The sequence below is a fragment of the Pseudorasbora parva genome, chromosome 2, assembly GCF_024679245.1.
Source record: "Pseudorasbora parva isolate DD20220531a chromosome 2, ASM2467924v1, whole genome shotgun sequence".
NCBI lineage: Eukaryota > Metazoa > Chordata > Actinopteri > Cypriniformes > Gobionidae > Pseudorasbora > Pseudorasbora parva.
In genome coordinates this window covers 46,033,117-46,049,189 of record NC_090173.1, presented here as the reverse complement: position 1 = coordinate 46,049,189, position 16,073 = coordinate 46,033,117, and the positions used below count along the sequence as shown (strand labels likewise).

Sequence of the window (16,073 nt, the reverse complement as noted above, 5' to 3'; positions counted from 1 at the left end):
ACACACACACACACACACACACACACACACACACACACACACACACACACACACACACACACACACAGTTGGAAGCTTCAAAGGTCCTTTGATGTGGTTGAGTTCTGAGGTCACATCAACAGTGGAAGAAATGTCATGAAAGTTCAGTCGTATTTGATTTAACTTTGGTGGCCATGAAGCCTCTCTTGGATGTGTCTAACTGTGTGCACAGAAGCTTTATCATCCTGAAATATGAGCGTATGATATCATGTGAACAGTGTTTGCAGAATAGTGTGCAGAGCAATCTTTTGCATTTAATCAATTATAATTTGCCATTTACCTGCAATTTAAAAATATGTCTCAATTTAAATAGTTATATTATTTTACCAAATAGCCTACATGTCTAATACATAAAAGGCCAATGTACCGGTAATTGATGGATTTTATTTAATACAAACTAGCCAAAACTAGCCAAAAATGACTTTGCAGGTGCCACTTCTTTAAATATTTTATTAATTTGATAAAAAAATAATACATGTCTAAAAACGTTCTAGGGTCACTGTATACAAACTATGCATAAAACTAGTAAAACTATACATACATACATACATATTAACCCATTTAATCCCACCAGTCACAATTGTGACCACAAATTTTCCTCACATATTTTACTGTGGTATTAAAAAGCAACTTCTATTAGAAGCTCATTTATGATAAAAATGTAAGATGTCTATGAGTTCTGGGCCGGTCTAATATTGTTGGGTAGTTTGGTCATGTGACCACACACATTTCTTGGTACTGCCATCTTAACACAATGATGATGTAAAAGCTCAGAAATTACAGAAAAATTTTAAACGTTAATTTTTGAATAAATCAAAAATTCATGAAAGGGTTCTTTATACATATGGAAATTATATTAATACATGGTCATCTGTTGTCAGGCTGCAGATAAAAGACGATCACAATTGTGTCCGGTGGTATAAGGGAGTCTATGCCCCCTCTATGTCATTCTGTGTGTTATTCATATGAACTCTCTTACAGACTGAACTCAATCAATCAATTAATTAATTATCAATCAATTATCAATCAATCAATCAATCAATCAATCAATCAATCAATCAATCAATCAATCAATCAATCAATCATTTAATCTGCCTGTCTGTCTGTCTGTCTGTCTGTCTGCCTCTCTATCTATCTATCTATCTATCTATCTATCTATCTATCTATCTATCTATCTATCTATCTATCTATCTATCTATCTATCTATCTATCTATCTATCTATCTATCTATCTATCTATCTATCTATCTATCTATCTATCTATCTATCTATCTATCTATCTATCTATCTATCTATCTATCTATCTATCTATCTATCTGTACTTCTTTATTTTCGTATATATATCTATACTTATTTCTGTCTATCTATACTTTGTTTATTGTCTATCTTATGTCTGTCTATCTATACTTTGTTTATTGTCTATCTTATGTCTGTCTATCTATACTTTGTTTATTGTCTATCTTATGTCTGTCTATCTATACTTATATTATGTCTAGCTATTCTTATTTATTGTTTTGTTTTGGTGTATAATGAAGTTTATAATAATTACCTTCCGGTTTCCTATAATTTGTAATTTTGTCATAAATTTATTTGGTTATTTGTGCCGTACTGTTGCATATAGGAGTGCTATTTTGAAACTGAGCCAGACCAGCTTTATGTTGGTGGAATAAAACGAACTCATTTAAACAATTTAACCCAGTCTTTAAACTAATTGCTTGGTCCCTGTGTTCTACCACCAGTCACAATTGCGAGCAGACATAAAAATTTTCAACTTCAACTATTTATTTATTTATTTATTTATTCATTTATTCATTTATTCATTTATTCATTTATTCATTTATTCATTTATTTATTCATTTATTTATTCATTTATTTATTTATTTTTGGGGGATTTAATGGATTAAATATATACATCTTATGTTATTACGAATAATAATGACCCACGGTTTTAGAATGAAATGTTTATTTGTTTTTATTTAGCCTATTTTATTTTGTTAGAAATATTTTTCTGAGCAGTCGTAGGCTATATATATATATATATATATATATATATATATATATATATATATATATATATATATATATATATATATATATATATATATATATATATATATATATATATATATATATATATATATATATATATATATATATATATATATATATATATATAGCCTACGACTGCTCATTCGCAATCAAAGCTAAATCTAACAGAAAATGACGGTGCATACCCTTCGCGTTTTGTATTTAGTTTGTTCCTCTGCGCTTACCGTAGTGGTTTGGCACATGTGGATGATCAAGTGTGCGGTGCTGTGAGTGAGATCAGCGATACCCTATATTAACAAACTGGGTATTGCATATTTAACTACTGGGGTGAGTGTAATATTGCTTTACAGCTACAACTAAATAGAAAACAAACAGAATGTGTATTTATACTTGCGTCATTTAATAGCTGCTTGGTCAAATATGTCTCAAACTACTTTTAGTAACGTCAGACATGATTTGTTGAAATGAGCTGTGGTAGAATATACATTGTACTATGGTAAGACCATGGTATTCTTTGAAGCTCCACATCAATACCAAAGTAAATGACCATAGTAACATGGTATATCGGAGCATGATCCCTGGTCAAACTGTATTAAATTATGTATTATTACATATATGTGTGTATATATGTGTGTACACTACGCTGTAGCTATTATTACTAGCATTTATAATTTGTTTTGTGGCAGTAGATCATCATGGCTCATCAGGCTCCCTCCGTGGCGAGGGATGCTGTGTTAATGGAGAGCAGTCCTCTGCCCCAGGACATGCCCCAGATTAAAGGCTATGACTTCAACCAGGGGGTGGATCATAAAGCCCTGCTGCAGTCCTACCTCACCACGGGCTTCCAGGCCAGCAGCTTCGGTCAGGCCGTGCAGGAGATCAATAAGATGGTGTGTGAGTGCCAGACTCAAAGCTCTGTGTTCATTAGAGTAACTGTCTGATGCTCTCTTCCCTCACACACTGTATTAACAATGAGATCTAATATGATGATTTGGTGCTTTTTCGTGTTATCAATTCTGAAGACGGTTATTGCTGCTTGTACTTTTGTGGAAACTGATCCACTACAATACAAAAGTTTGGGGTACATTTTTAATAAAAATAAATAAATTAATACTTTTATTCAGTAAGGATTTATTAAATTGATCAAAAAAATGTATAAATAAATGTACAATGTTACAAAATCTTTCAATATCAAATAAATGCTGTTCTTCTGAACCTTCTATCAAAGAATCCTGATAAAATCTATCATGGTTTTCACAAAAATATGAAGCATCACAACTGTTTTCAATATTGATAATCAGAAATTTTGATTAATCAAATAGGAAAGTTTTCTTAAATTGCAATATTTCACAATATTACAGCATTTGTGATTTTAATAAATGCAGCCTTGGTGAGCAGAGGAGACGTCTACACTGAGATAATATACTGTATATATTTTAATAATATTAACCTGAATTGAAATGGTTTATCTAATACAATGGAATTCAGAAATAAACTGTCACTTGAGTGTCGAAATGCTTTTTGGGGGCCACTGTATATTCATATTTAAATGGTACATCAAATACTGATAGCTTATCTATATGGTAAAAAAGAACATTATAACTTAAAGCAACACTATGTATCTTTTTGTGCTCAAAATTGACAATTTCACTACGGTGTATAATCACTATGGTGCACCTATAATAAGTGTTTATATTCAGACTATTTTCGTCGGTTCAGGTCACACCACTGCGGCATAGCACGGTCCCTGCGTGGCGGCTACAATGTTCTTCAAGATGCATGTAGGTCTGTTTATTAAAGAGCACCAAAAGTTATAGTGTTGCTTTAAAAAAATATGACTTAAAGGGGTCATGAATTGAGAAATCAACTTTCACTTGAACTTTTGATATATCAAAAGTCATGGTAATAAAAGACTATAATATGAAAACATACTTGTTAGTAAAAGAAAAGCTTTTATTGACGTCAGACCCGGAAAACGATCGATCTGCGAATGTGCTTCCCTGTGACGTCAGAGAGCATTAAAAGGCCGCCTTAAACGAAGATGAACACCTAATTGTGTAGCCACACCCACTGTCATGCCTGACATGTTTTAGATAAATAACATTGGCCTATGTGGTGCTAACCAGATTGAGCTACCAAGCAATAAACATACCATTGAAGATTACAAAATAGAGTGCCTGGTTATGGGAGAAAACAGTCAAGCTTCCTTCGGATTCCAATATTAGGAATGCTGTTGAACTTTATTTTGAATTACGTTCCAGTTCACGTGGGCAAGACAATGTGCATTTGTTGGTTTGGTTTCACCAAAGATTTGTTTGAAACCAATGCTATATTGGACCTGACAGGAATGATGCAACACACTTATGTGAGTTAAACGTGTTTTATATGTGACAGTACTGCACTGTTAAAGATCTGTGTCTAATTGAACATAACTCGCCACACTGTCAGAGTCACAGTCTGGAGTGTCCTTTGTGTTTGAGGTGTCGTTGGTTATTGTCCTGCGAATCAGGATCAGGAAATTTGGGTCGAACATGTAGACTCGCCAGGGCTTGCTAAATTATTTTATCTTAAATTGTGAAATAACATTCCTATATTGATGTGTGTTGTTCACTCACTTGACTTGATATGTGAAGGAAAAATAAAATCGTTGGAAACAGCAACCTTTTTCTGATGCACGTAGGCTACTTGGCTTGTGTGTGTGTGTTAATGATTTGTGGTTATATCCGCTGATCAGGCGGACCAAGTAATACATTTTTTTTACATTCCAATCAATTGCAGGTGGATGAGATGGAAATCATTGTGTTTGTTTGATAAAGACATTTTGTGAGCCCTGTGGGCAAATCATTCCGGTTGCCATTTTTCCACATAGGAAGTTTTCAAAACAATTCCCCACATGTATTGACAATGGAGTCGAAGCTCATTATAATGCAAAACTGGTATCCAATCATAGCAGTGGTCTTCAGTGCGACCACGTCCATAAAATCCGAGCATTCCATGAGAGAGCGTTTAAAACCTGTGTAGAAAATAACCTATTACTTATTCATTATGTTTTTGAATGTATAAACCACGCGGATGTCATAAGTTGACCTCAGATAACAGTATACATTTTTTTTAAAGGCCAGTTCATGACCCTTTTAACAATAAAGGTATAAGTAGAATCGCAATTTGTTTGTGGGCTTGTTTTTATCAATTACGAATTGCCTTTGTGTAAAGTCTTATACTGCCAATCTTGTAGCTCTTAAAATCATAAACTAGATGCCATGAGCTCCAGCATTGATTCATCCTCACATCTCGTGCATCTGTGTTTGGAGCAGATAGAGAAGAGACTGGAGCCGCTGCAGGAGGAGCTCGAGGGCTGTGAAGATTCACATCAGTCTGGTTCAGGATGCACCATTTTCTTGGGTTACACATCAAACCTGATTAGCTCCGGTGTGCGAGAGAGTATTCGCTACCTCGTACAGCACAGAATGGTACGAACACCCAGTGACTTTAAAGAAACACTTATGCTTTTTGGTATTCTGTTGTTATAAAATAAGAACATAAAAATAATGTATTTATGTTGAATTGTTTGATTTTTTTGTAGGTAGATGTAATAGTGACCACAGCAGGAGGGATTGAAGAAGACTTTATCAAATGTTTAGCACCCACTTACCTTGGAGAGTTCAGTCTAAAAGGCAAAGAGCTACGACAGCAAGGCATTAATAGGTAAAAAAAATGGTTCCTGATTAGATTATTGTGGTGTTTATATGTAATTATTAATACATTTAATGATTAATACATTTCACTTTGTCACAGAATAGGTAATCTCCTGGTACCAAATGATAATTACTGTAAGTTTGAAGACTGGCTGATGCCTATTCTGGACCAAATAGTGCTGGAACAAAAAACAGAGGTCAGAAGTTAAATTTTTTTATTTTACTTTTATTTTATTTTATTAAGTCAGGGGGTTAAATATTTGTAAAAATGCGTATTTTGGAACAAAAGGTTAATTTAATTTAATATAAAAAATATAAGTTATGTTACTACTTTATTAAATTGGATGGTTAAATATTTGTAACTATGTATTTTTGGACCAAATGGTGCTGGAACAAAAAGTATATTATTTTAATTTATTGTGGTGGTTAAATGGTGCTGGAACAAAAGGTGAATTTATATATATATAATATATATATATATATATATATATATATATATATATATATATATATATATATATATATATAGTCTTGTTCAAAATAATAGCAGTACAATGTGACTAACCAGAATAATCAAGGTTTTTATTATATTTTTTATTGCTACGTGGCAAACAAGTTACCAGTAGGTTCAGTAGATTGTCAGAAAACAAACAAGACCCAGCATTCATGATATGCACGCTCTTAAGGCTGTGCAATTGGCAATTAGTTGAAAGGGGTGTGTTCAAAAAAATAGCAGTGTCTACCTTTGACTGTACAAACTCAAAACTATTTTGTACAAACATTTTTTTTTTCTGGGATTTAGCAATCCTGTGAATCACTAAACTAATATTTAGTTGTATGACCACAGTTTTTTAAAACTGCTTGACATCTTTGTGGCATGGAGTCAACCAACTTGTGGCACCTCTCAGCTGTTATTCCACTCCATGATTCTTTAACAACATTCCACAATTCGTTCACATTTCTTGGTTTTGCTTCAGAAACAGCATTTTTGATATCACCCCACAAGTTCTCAATTGGATTAAGGTCTGGAGATTGGGCTGGCCACTCCATAACACTAATTTTTTTTGGTTTGGAACCAAGACTTTGCCCGTTTACTAGTGTGTTTTGGGTCATTGTCTTGTTGAAACAACCGTTTCAAGGGCATGTCCTCTTCAGCATAGGGCAACATGACCTCTTCAAGTATTTTAACATATGCAAACTGATCCATGATCCCTGGTATGCGATAAATAGGCCCAACACCATAGTAGGAGAAACATGCCCATATCATGATGCTTGCACCTCCATGCTTCACTGTCTTCACTGTGTACTGTGGCTTGAATTCAGAGTTTGGGGGTCGTCTCACAAACTGCCTGTGGCCCTTGGACCCAAAAAGAACAATTTTACTCTCATCAGTCCACAAAATGTTCCTCCATTTCTCTTTAGGCCAGTTGATGTGTTCTTTGGCAAATTGTAACCTCTTCTGCACATGCCTTTTTTTTAACAGAGGGACTTTGCGGGGGATTCTTGAAAATAGATTAGCTTCACATAGACGTCTTCTAACTGTCACAGTACTTACAGGTAACTCCAGACTGTCTTTGATCATCCTGGAGGTGATCATTGGCTGAGCCTTTGCCATTCTGGTTATTCTTCTATCCATTTTGATGGTTGTCTTCCGTTTTCTTCCACGTCTCTCTGGTTTTGCTCTCCATTTTAAGGCATTGGAGATCATTTTAGCTGAACAGCCTATCATTTTTTGCACCTCTTTATAGGTTTTCCCCTCTCTAATCAACTTTTTAATCAAAGTACGCTGTTCTTCTGAACAATGTCTTGAACGACCCATTTTCCTCAGCTTTCAAATGCATGTTCAACAAGTGTTGGCTTCATCCTTAAATAGGGGCCACCTGATTCACACCTGTTTCTTCACAAAATTGATGACCTCAGTGATTGAATGCCACACTGCTATTTTTTTGAACACACCCCTTTCAACTAATTTAACTAATTGCCCAATTGCACAGCCTTAAGAGCGTGCATATCATGAATGCTGGGTCTAATGCCTCTGATTCATTACCTACAGTAGATGGCGGTAATGCTCTTATTAAGAATGCGAACCGCCAATTAGCCGAAGAAGAAGAAGAAGAAGAATGCTGGGTCTCATTTGTTTTCTGAGAATCTACTGAACCTACTGGTAACTTGTTTGCCACGTAGCAATAAAAAAATATACGAAAAACCGTGATTTTTCTGGTTAGTCACATTGTACTGCTATTATTTTGAACAAGACTGTATAAATAAGGTGGTTAAATATTGGTAGAAATGCATATTTGGGACTAAATAGTGCTGGAATATAAACAAGAGTGATAGCAAATAAAATAATTGTATTCATATTTTTGTGTGGCCCAGCTTTTGGCTTGCATATTACATATTTGTTTTGTGTGTGTGTGTGTGGCTGTGTGAGTGTGTGTGTATCATTGTTAAATGTTTTTAGATGTTGTTATTTTTTCTATTAAATTAGGGTGGTAAAATATTTGTGTAAATTCATTTATTTCCCTTTGGTGTCTAAATATTTCTAAATGTGCCTATTTATGATCAAATGATGCTAGAACAAAAGCAGAGGGGATAAAATACATTTATTTCAGTTTATTTGCTGTGGCTCAGAATTTGGCTTAAATATTAAAGTTTTTTTTTTTTGTAGGAGAATATGCAATATTGTTAAAAAATGTTTTTACATCAGGGCACACACTGGACACCCTCCAAAATGATCCACAGACTTGGCAAAGAAATCAACAACCCAGAATCTGTGTACTACTGGGCCTATAAGGTAATGTTTGAAATGCAGACTAAAGTCAGCTTTATCATCCCTTCCTCAAATTGAAATCCTAATGATTGTTTTTCCAGAATGACATCCCAGTGTTTAGTCCTGCCCTCACTGACGGCTCATTGGGTGATATGATCTACTTCCACTCGTATAAGAACCCTGGACTAGTGCTTGACATTGTGGAGGGTGAGTGCCCAAAATGTGTTGTGAACACAATCTGGAGATTATTTTACACACATTTGTCATATGATTATGATCATTTTGTGTACTTCAGATATTCGGCGGTTGAACAGCAAGGCCGTGTTTGCCAAGAGCACAGGGATGATCATTCTGGGAGGAGGTCTCGTCAAACATCATATCTCCAACGCTAATCTAATGGTAATCAGATTAACCCAAAAACCCACAATGATGTTTGACTTTTTCCAAATAAAATATCTCAACTGTTTTTGCTGGTTCTCAGAGGAATGGAGCAGATTTCGCAGTGTTTGTCAACACTGGGCAGGAGTTTGACGGCTCTGACTCCGGCGCCCGGCCAGATGAAGCTGTCTCTTGGGGGAAGATCCGCATGGATGCGTCACCTGTAAAAGTAAGATTCATATGTTAGCATGCTCTTCAATCACACCAGCAATATTCTTCTTATCTTATGTTGCATGTTATAAATATGGTCCCATGATGATCTGTTGTGTTTCTTTGCAGGTTTATGCTGATGCTTCTTTAGTGTTTCCACTTTTAGTGGCAGAAACTTTTGCACACAACGCCAACAGGTTGATTAAGGAAAAGAAGAGCGATTGATGGTGCCTTTCTCTTGCAAAACCTATTTCAGCGCTTTACCCCACGTCACTGTGTTTCTGTACAGACAGTTTGAATGCTTAAATTCATGGCTAGTAATGCATTTAAACAAGCATATTTTATGTCAAGTCTTTGTGTCTGGTAAAATGTTCAAAAACAAAATTGCAGTGTTTAATTTACAGTTGTTTCTTTTTTTTAGTTCACTAGTTTTTATATATAAGTATTTTATATATACTTTTATCTGGATGTTTATGCTCTTAGTTTTCAAAAATTATTTATTCCTTAACCTGCATTACTTAGTTATTATATGGTTGCTACAATGCATGGACATGAATGAAGAGAGTTGAAAGATAAAATAATTTAAGACACATTCTGTGTCTGTATTTATCTCTTTAAAAAAATGTATGCATCTTTATTGTTCTGTCACTTTACAGCCACCAGAGGGCAGTTGTGATTCAGCACCTGTAATCCAACTGTGTGTCCCAATCCACTACTGTACATTTTTTGTTCTTCACAAAAGGCTCTTTTAAATGACTTCACTTGGCCGGGAGTGTATAAACAGTTTATTTAATTACAGTGAGAAACTAGAGATTTATACTGTTTTTAGCTGTTCTGTGGAAACCAGTAGTCGAGATGAAATTGTGATAACATTTGCTCAGCTGTAGTAAGTGTGCAAATCAAGTGTTTTGACCTAAATGTCAATGACCTAATGAATGTCTTGGCTTTGTTAGCATAGTTTCACATTCCGTTTTGAACATTTGAACTTTCAGTGATAAGTAATCTTTGTCTTGACCTAAATAGTGCCTACCTGAAACTTGCATGCAAAGCCTTTTATTTAGGATAGGTTTCCGTTTTTTGTTTTTTTGGAAGTCAATTTTATAGGTGTATCTAGGTAGTTGTGACATGAAACTGAAAATTTGGATATGTATATTGTTTGGCAGAATGGTTTTCATTTCACTTTCACATGAATGCATTTAGCAGAAGCTTAATTCAAGACAGGATCCAATACTTGAACCAGCTTTAGTTCAGCTTGGAGTGAGATTTATTACTGCGGGGGAATAATGATTCATAAGCTTGCAATTCAGTATGATTCATTTTGATATATACATGAATATACAGTAGGCGACATGTTCATTTTTCTAAAAGGGGAAACAAATCTCTACTAATGTTGTAAACTGTACAGGGAACTGTTATTAAAGGTTAAAAACAAACAACTGATTTGTCTACAGCTGCATTTAAGCAACTTTTTATAACACTTATAATATAAACAAGTAAAAATACAATCAATATGTAATATTGTGTTTTGTCATTTTGATTTTCTTTTTTTTCTCTCTTACTATAGAGTTCATGGAAAGGATGAAATGTACTTTTCTAAGGTAAATGCAACATTATGTGGCATAGTCCAAAATCTGTTTTATTGACATTTTTCAAAATGATACATTTCAGTAAGTTGTAGTGTGCAATGGGGCTTACTTTAAGAAAAATGTTTTATTACTCCCATTTGTTTATATTAACCAATAATGGAGCAACAGATTTTTGTCTGGAATTAAATCATAATCTGTAAAGTTGACAGTACATGTCGCCAACAAATGGAAAAGTCAGTGGCTGTTTATCATGGTAATTATTGTGCCTTTCGCCCCCAACAGCAGGGACGCTTTACCCCAAATACCATTGTTTTACATATTTTTCAATTATTAAAAAAATGTTGCTTTAATAGAGTGGTGCAGGTATAACATCACTTTTTTTAGGCCAAAAAAGTGTTAGTATTTTAGCACTTCTGGTTCTGTCGTCCCGAAGTCAAAGGGATTTTTGAATGGGATTTTGGTTAAATAGCTCCAAATAAGGTCTGTGGTGAACACAAGCTCAAGACACTTTCACATTTTTTTCTACAACATAAAATACATCAATATTACCCCACTTGATTTTTTAAAGCTTTTACGCATTTTGAAAAAACAAGTGGCTAAATGGGACTACAGAGGCAGTCGGGACATTAAATGTCATTACAACGAGCAAGTAAACTGAGTCTGCTTTTACAGCCTTATTATGCTTCTCTTATAAAGTATTCTATATCTGGGACAATGTTTTTAAATAAAAACAAAGTGCTAATGATGGTGGAGTTGAATTTGTGGGACTATAGCCTATCTTTAGCCTTTTACTTAAAGCTTCAAAATGTATGCTAGATAGGGCACTTTTTTTTTTTTTTTTAAATCTAATCTTACACTGAAGCACATTAGGCTAAATTCCAGTAAAATGTTCCTCCATGTTATGGATTTTCATTTTTCTCCATTATTGTCCCATTTGGAAATGCTCTCCTGTTCTTGTGTTTGCTTTACTGGGATGAATGTTTATTAAAGTCCTGCAGAAGATGAGTTGCGTGTTGCTCTAGAGACATGGCTTTTTCCTAACCCTATACAATTTATAATGTGTGTGGAAGGATTTATCAGGAGGAAATTTACACAAAGTCTGTGAATGGAAAAGTATGTGCACCAGCTGTCTTACTTAAAGTCCACCTTAGTCATTTTTTCTTTTGTAGTTTGTCTTAAGAAGAAAGGCCTGGAAGATTGAATAAATACTTGCATATTATGATTCTTATCATTCATAAAATAATAAATAAACACATTTAAAAGATAATTAATGATTTAAGCCAAATTGAATTTGAATTGAATTCAGAACAAATATTGATTTCTTCCAAACAATGAACATCCCTATTTCCACACTTCTAGCTAATTGTATCTGAACTCTGAATGTGTAGATAAACGGGGATGGTGTAAAGTGCAGGGCTATCCATATGTGGGTGGGTTTATGTGCAGAGTCTTGTAGTGTGAGTGAGAATATGCTGGTTTGCTCAGAGCACCTCATCCTCTTATCTCACGCTCTGTTTACCTGTTATGTTCCCATGGTGACACCCCCCCCCCCCATCGAACATCACAAACCTATAAAGGTGTAATTTAAAATAATAATAATAATAATAATTAATAATAATTAATAATAATAATAAAATAAAGCCCTGTTGAAAGGGAAAGCGTGGCGAAGAGCCCAAGAGGTGACTTTAGTTACTTACAAATAAAGTTTCCTTGGCTGTCCTCTTAGAAACAGGAAGTGCGATGATGTCAGTGCGAACACTGACGCATCTGCTCGCGCTGACAGACGGGTTTCTTCGTAGCCATGGAGAAAGCTTTAGTGTGAGCAAACATCCGGCGCTTATTCTCCACACGAGCAGATTTACATGATTTACATCACTAGTGTGCACACCTGGACTACAGACGCTCGTGAATGAATGTGTGGCCTTTTTCAGATATATTTAATCTCTAACAACGCCTAATGGAATATCCCATAATCCCCATTGTAATTTCCACCTGCAAAAAGGTAAAATATTGTTATATATATATTTGCAGGTGTAAATAATAAATGGTATATATATATATATATATATATATATATATATATATATATATATATATATATATATATATATATATATATATATATATATATATATATATATATATAATAACCAAAAAGGGATGCAGGGCCTTGGATGAGATAATAACCCACATAAAAAATAAACAAAAAAAACACCAAAAAAGTGTATAAATCACTCGTTCCAACAGCGAATGCAGATAAGGGGAAGTCACGTGAGCAAAGGCTCCATCGCGCTATGATTGGATATGATCGGTTAGTGCGGGGAAAAAAACTCGCCTCCAGTTTTCGTACGCGTTTGCGAATCGGCATAAATGAACAACATAATGGCGGTAATGGGAAGTCTTACTTAAAAAGTAATTAACTACTCGGCCAGTTTGACTGCGCTCCAGGCAACCCGTAAGCCGTGAAAGTGCACTGGAACGGCAGTTTAAACCCGTGCCTTCCCATTCGTGTACTCGCGCTAGATCGATGTAACTTACGTTACTCCCAGTTGCGCTCTGACGCCCCATAGACCAAGAAACAACAATGGGAGCCCCTCTACGGATATACAAATAACGTAAAATAAAAGTTGTAGCCTAAGTCTATTGTTTTATGCGTCGTTTCCTCTCATCCCTTTCTCTCAAATAAGCAAGGAGTAAGCACCTTTGGATTGTAAATGAGCATAAGCCTTTGGTCCGCCGTGCTTTCTCTACATCTAGCTACCGCAATTCCCTGCTCAGGCAGTTTGGCGTGACTGCCGGGAACGCTACAAATTCGTGGCTGGAAGTCTGCCTGCAACATTATATACTGCATTATGTCACATCAAATACAAACTTGAAATGGCCTGGAAACATCATGACTGTGTTTTTTTTACGTGGCCAATCATGTATACCTGACTGATGATGCCAAACTAAGTTGGCTGCTAATGCTATAACGTTAGCTCTTGTTCACAGAAGCGCAATCTTTGAGACTCAAGCTGCATCTCGTCACTGGTATGTTCTGTTATTAAATGTGTTTTTGGGTTGTTCTGCAGACGAGAAGCACTGCCAACATATCTTTACAAGAAAATTCAGTAGTCAAAACAATCCCGGCAATATAATAAACACGGTAAGTTTATTTGTCACAACCTTGCTTTCATACCTGTCATGGCGTCGCTCTGAATAAGGTCAGCTGCTGAACATCATTTCACAAATATTATGTTGTTTAAATTGTTACTGCATTTAGTTATTTTGGAATGGATGTAAAATAAAAAAAGTCCTCACATGTTTATATATAATTTATTTTAAACAAATAATAAATGCCTCACCTATTTCAGAACACTACTGCACACCACTGATGTAAAACAAATCCAGTTGATGTATTTACTTTTTTTTTTTTACAAACAAATTGAAAACTGCAAACACATTTGAATTGTTTTATCAATTTATATATTCACATGTTATGTATGGATTTTTATTAGATTTAAAAAAAATACATTTTAAGGAAGATTTTAGAGGAACATGACACATCCTCAGGTATTGTTTGTTAACGCTTAAAGGACAACATAGTGGATTATACTTAGAACTGATTTCTAAACCAACTCAGATCAAAGTTCCTCTTGTGGTTTGGTGATCAAACATAGAAAAATCTGTATTTGTACGTATTGTATGTGTATGTATTTTGGTTTCCATGGTCACTTGCTGTATTTTCCAATTGCAGGCCCTCAGTTGCAGCTGGGGGAAAAAAATGAAAGCCATTGACACATTTCAGTGTTTACCGTTTGGGGAATTTCACAGAGAATCGAACGTGACAGAAGCAGAAGATAAATGATGAACAAACGAAAAGCACAGGTGCTAAGAAGTTTCTGAAATATGACACAATTCTTTTCTAACTATAGACTGAAAAGAAACAGGACATTCTCTGCAATGCAAATAGCCTAGTTTCACAATTTTTTTTTTTTTTTTTTAGTCCTCTGAAAAGAAATGGATTTAGCTTGTCCATGAAGAATAATATATGTTATGTTGCCTTTTGACTTAACAAGACACAAGTTGATTTCTGTAACAATATTCATGTCGGGAGTGCACCTCTGAGGCCTTAACATACCACCTCTGTAGGCAGTTCACTTGATCCTGGGACAGAGCTTCAGTTATTGTACATCCATAGAGCAGCTTTGGGATATGCTGGATGATCACATGATCACAATATATATATATTTGTCTAAGATCACTTCTAATACCCTTAATACATGCAGGAACTGCCCCCCTGGAGCAACAAAGGTGTTATATTTCTAATATATTCTAATATATATTTGCATTAATTATTTAACTCATACCCTTTGGTTAATTACCTCAGATTATGTACAAATATACATTTTCAAATGAATCATTTCAAACTATGTTAACTTATTACAATTTATTTTTTCAAAAAAAAGTGGACACGTACTAGTAAAACAGATTTTTGCAAAGTATTTTATTTATTGTTAAAATAGACAATACAGTACATATCAAACCAATGAATGAATTTATATTGTGTAACATTATTTAGCTACTTGCTGGGGCAAAATGTGGATATTAAATGTTTTTTTATCATTATGGACAGTGAATATGTAGATATGTATTTTGCATTGTCATACCTGAAGCTTGGATAACAGTCCTCTCTCTGTGTGTTATCAGTGTGTGTTTGGAGCAGAAGGCCACAGAGAGAAGACTAGGCTCCTGTTCCTGCTGAACTGAGCCAGCTGCAGCAATCCACTGATTATCAGCACAGCAGGCACAGGAGACCAGCCTGCTGACGGACAGCAGAGAGAGAGAGAGAGAGAGAGAGAGAGAGAGAGAGAGAGAGAGAGAGAGAGAGAGACCAGCACACTGAGGTAGAACAGAGAGAGAGACCAGTGCTCACACACACACAGCACATTAAAAACATGCAACTGAGATAAAGACATGAAGATTGAAACCTTGAGTGTCACACAATAACCTTGAGTATTTATGACTCATGCAGAATGCCGTGACAACACGCACCCAGACATATATTTTGCACCGAGACATAATTTTCCATAAAATATTTAAATGACAGTTAAGCTCATTTTACCTTCAATTTCTCATTACTATATCAAACATTCTACTTTTGAGTCACACTGGATTCTCAGTACTGTAATTCAAAAATGTAAAGTTAAATGTTTCCATGATGTACATTTTTGTTTATTTATGTACATTTATATATACATTATATATATATATATATATATATATATATATATATATATATATATTAGAAATTATTATTAAATGTAATTAAACACAATAATTTGTTATATATATATATATATATATA

At 34.6% G+C, this 16,073-nt stretch overlaps 1 protein-coding gene and 1 long non-coding RNA gene across 4 annotated transcripts; both read left to right on the top strand.

Annotated features, from left to right (window-relative positions):
- The first annotated feature begins 2,291 nt into the window (after nucleotides 1-2,291).
- Nucleotides 2,292-11,543, top strand: dhps (deoxyhypusine synthase). Of its 2 annotated transcripts, none has more exons than XM_067429025.1 (10): nucleotides 2,292-2,414; nucleotides 2,774-2,977; nucleotides 5,402-5,557; nucleotides 5,671-5,792; nucleotides 5,883-5,979; nucleotides 8,490-8,576; nucleotides 8,654-8,759; nucleotides 8,848-8,951; nucleotides 9,034-9,159; nucleotides 9,270-11,543. In XM_067429025.1, the coding sequence occupies exons 2-10, from the start codon at nucleotides 2,783-2,785 to the stop codon at nucleotides 9,363-9,365; spliced, it is 1,089 nt and encodes a 362-aa protein (XP_067285126.1). In that variant the 5' UTR covers nucleotides 2,292-2,414; nucleotides 2,774-2,782; the 3' UTR covers nucleotides 9,366-11,543. The 2 variants fall into 2 exon arrangements, with proteins under 2 accessions (XP_067285126.1, XP_067285127.1); XM_067429026.1 differs by having other exon boundaries at nucleotides 2,319-2,414; nucleotides 2,777-2,977.
- Nucleotides 11,544-13,055: 1,512 nt separating this feature from the next.
- LOC137054649 (uncharacterized) lies at nucleotides 13,056-15,855 on the top strand. 2 transcript variants are annotated; one of them, XR_010899970.1, is made up of 4 exons: nucleotides 13,076-13,114; nucleotides 13,798-13,871; nucleotides 14,471-14,593; nucleotides 15,416-15,855. It is a non-coding gene; the product is annotated as an uncharacterized lncRNA (long non-coding RNA). The 2 variants fall into 2 exon arrangements; XR_010899969.1 differs by having other exon boundaries at nucleotides 13,056-13,871.
- Nucleotides 15,856-16,073: the final 218 nt, after the last annotated feature.

What these genes read in the sequence shown, in the direction of transcription:
- dhps (XM_067429025.1), top strand. Translation starts at nt 2,783, where the DNA reads ATGGCTCATCAGGCTCCCTCCGTGGCGAGGGATGCTGTGTTAATGGAG. An exon ending in ACCTCGTACAGCACAGAATG is followed by an intron (nt 5,558 to 5,670) that starts GTACGAACACCC and finishes ATTTTTTTGTAG; the next exon opens with GTAGATGTAATAGTGACCAC. An exon ending in TGCTGGAACAAAAAACAGAG is followed by an intron (nt 5,980 to 8,489) that starts GTCAGAAGTTAA and finishes TTTTTACATCAG; the next exon opens with GGCACACACTGGACACCCTC.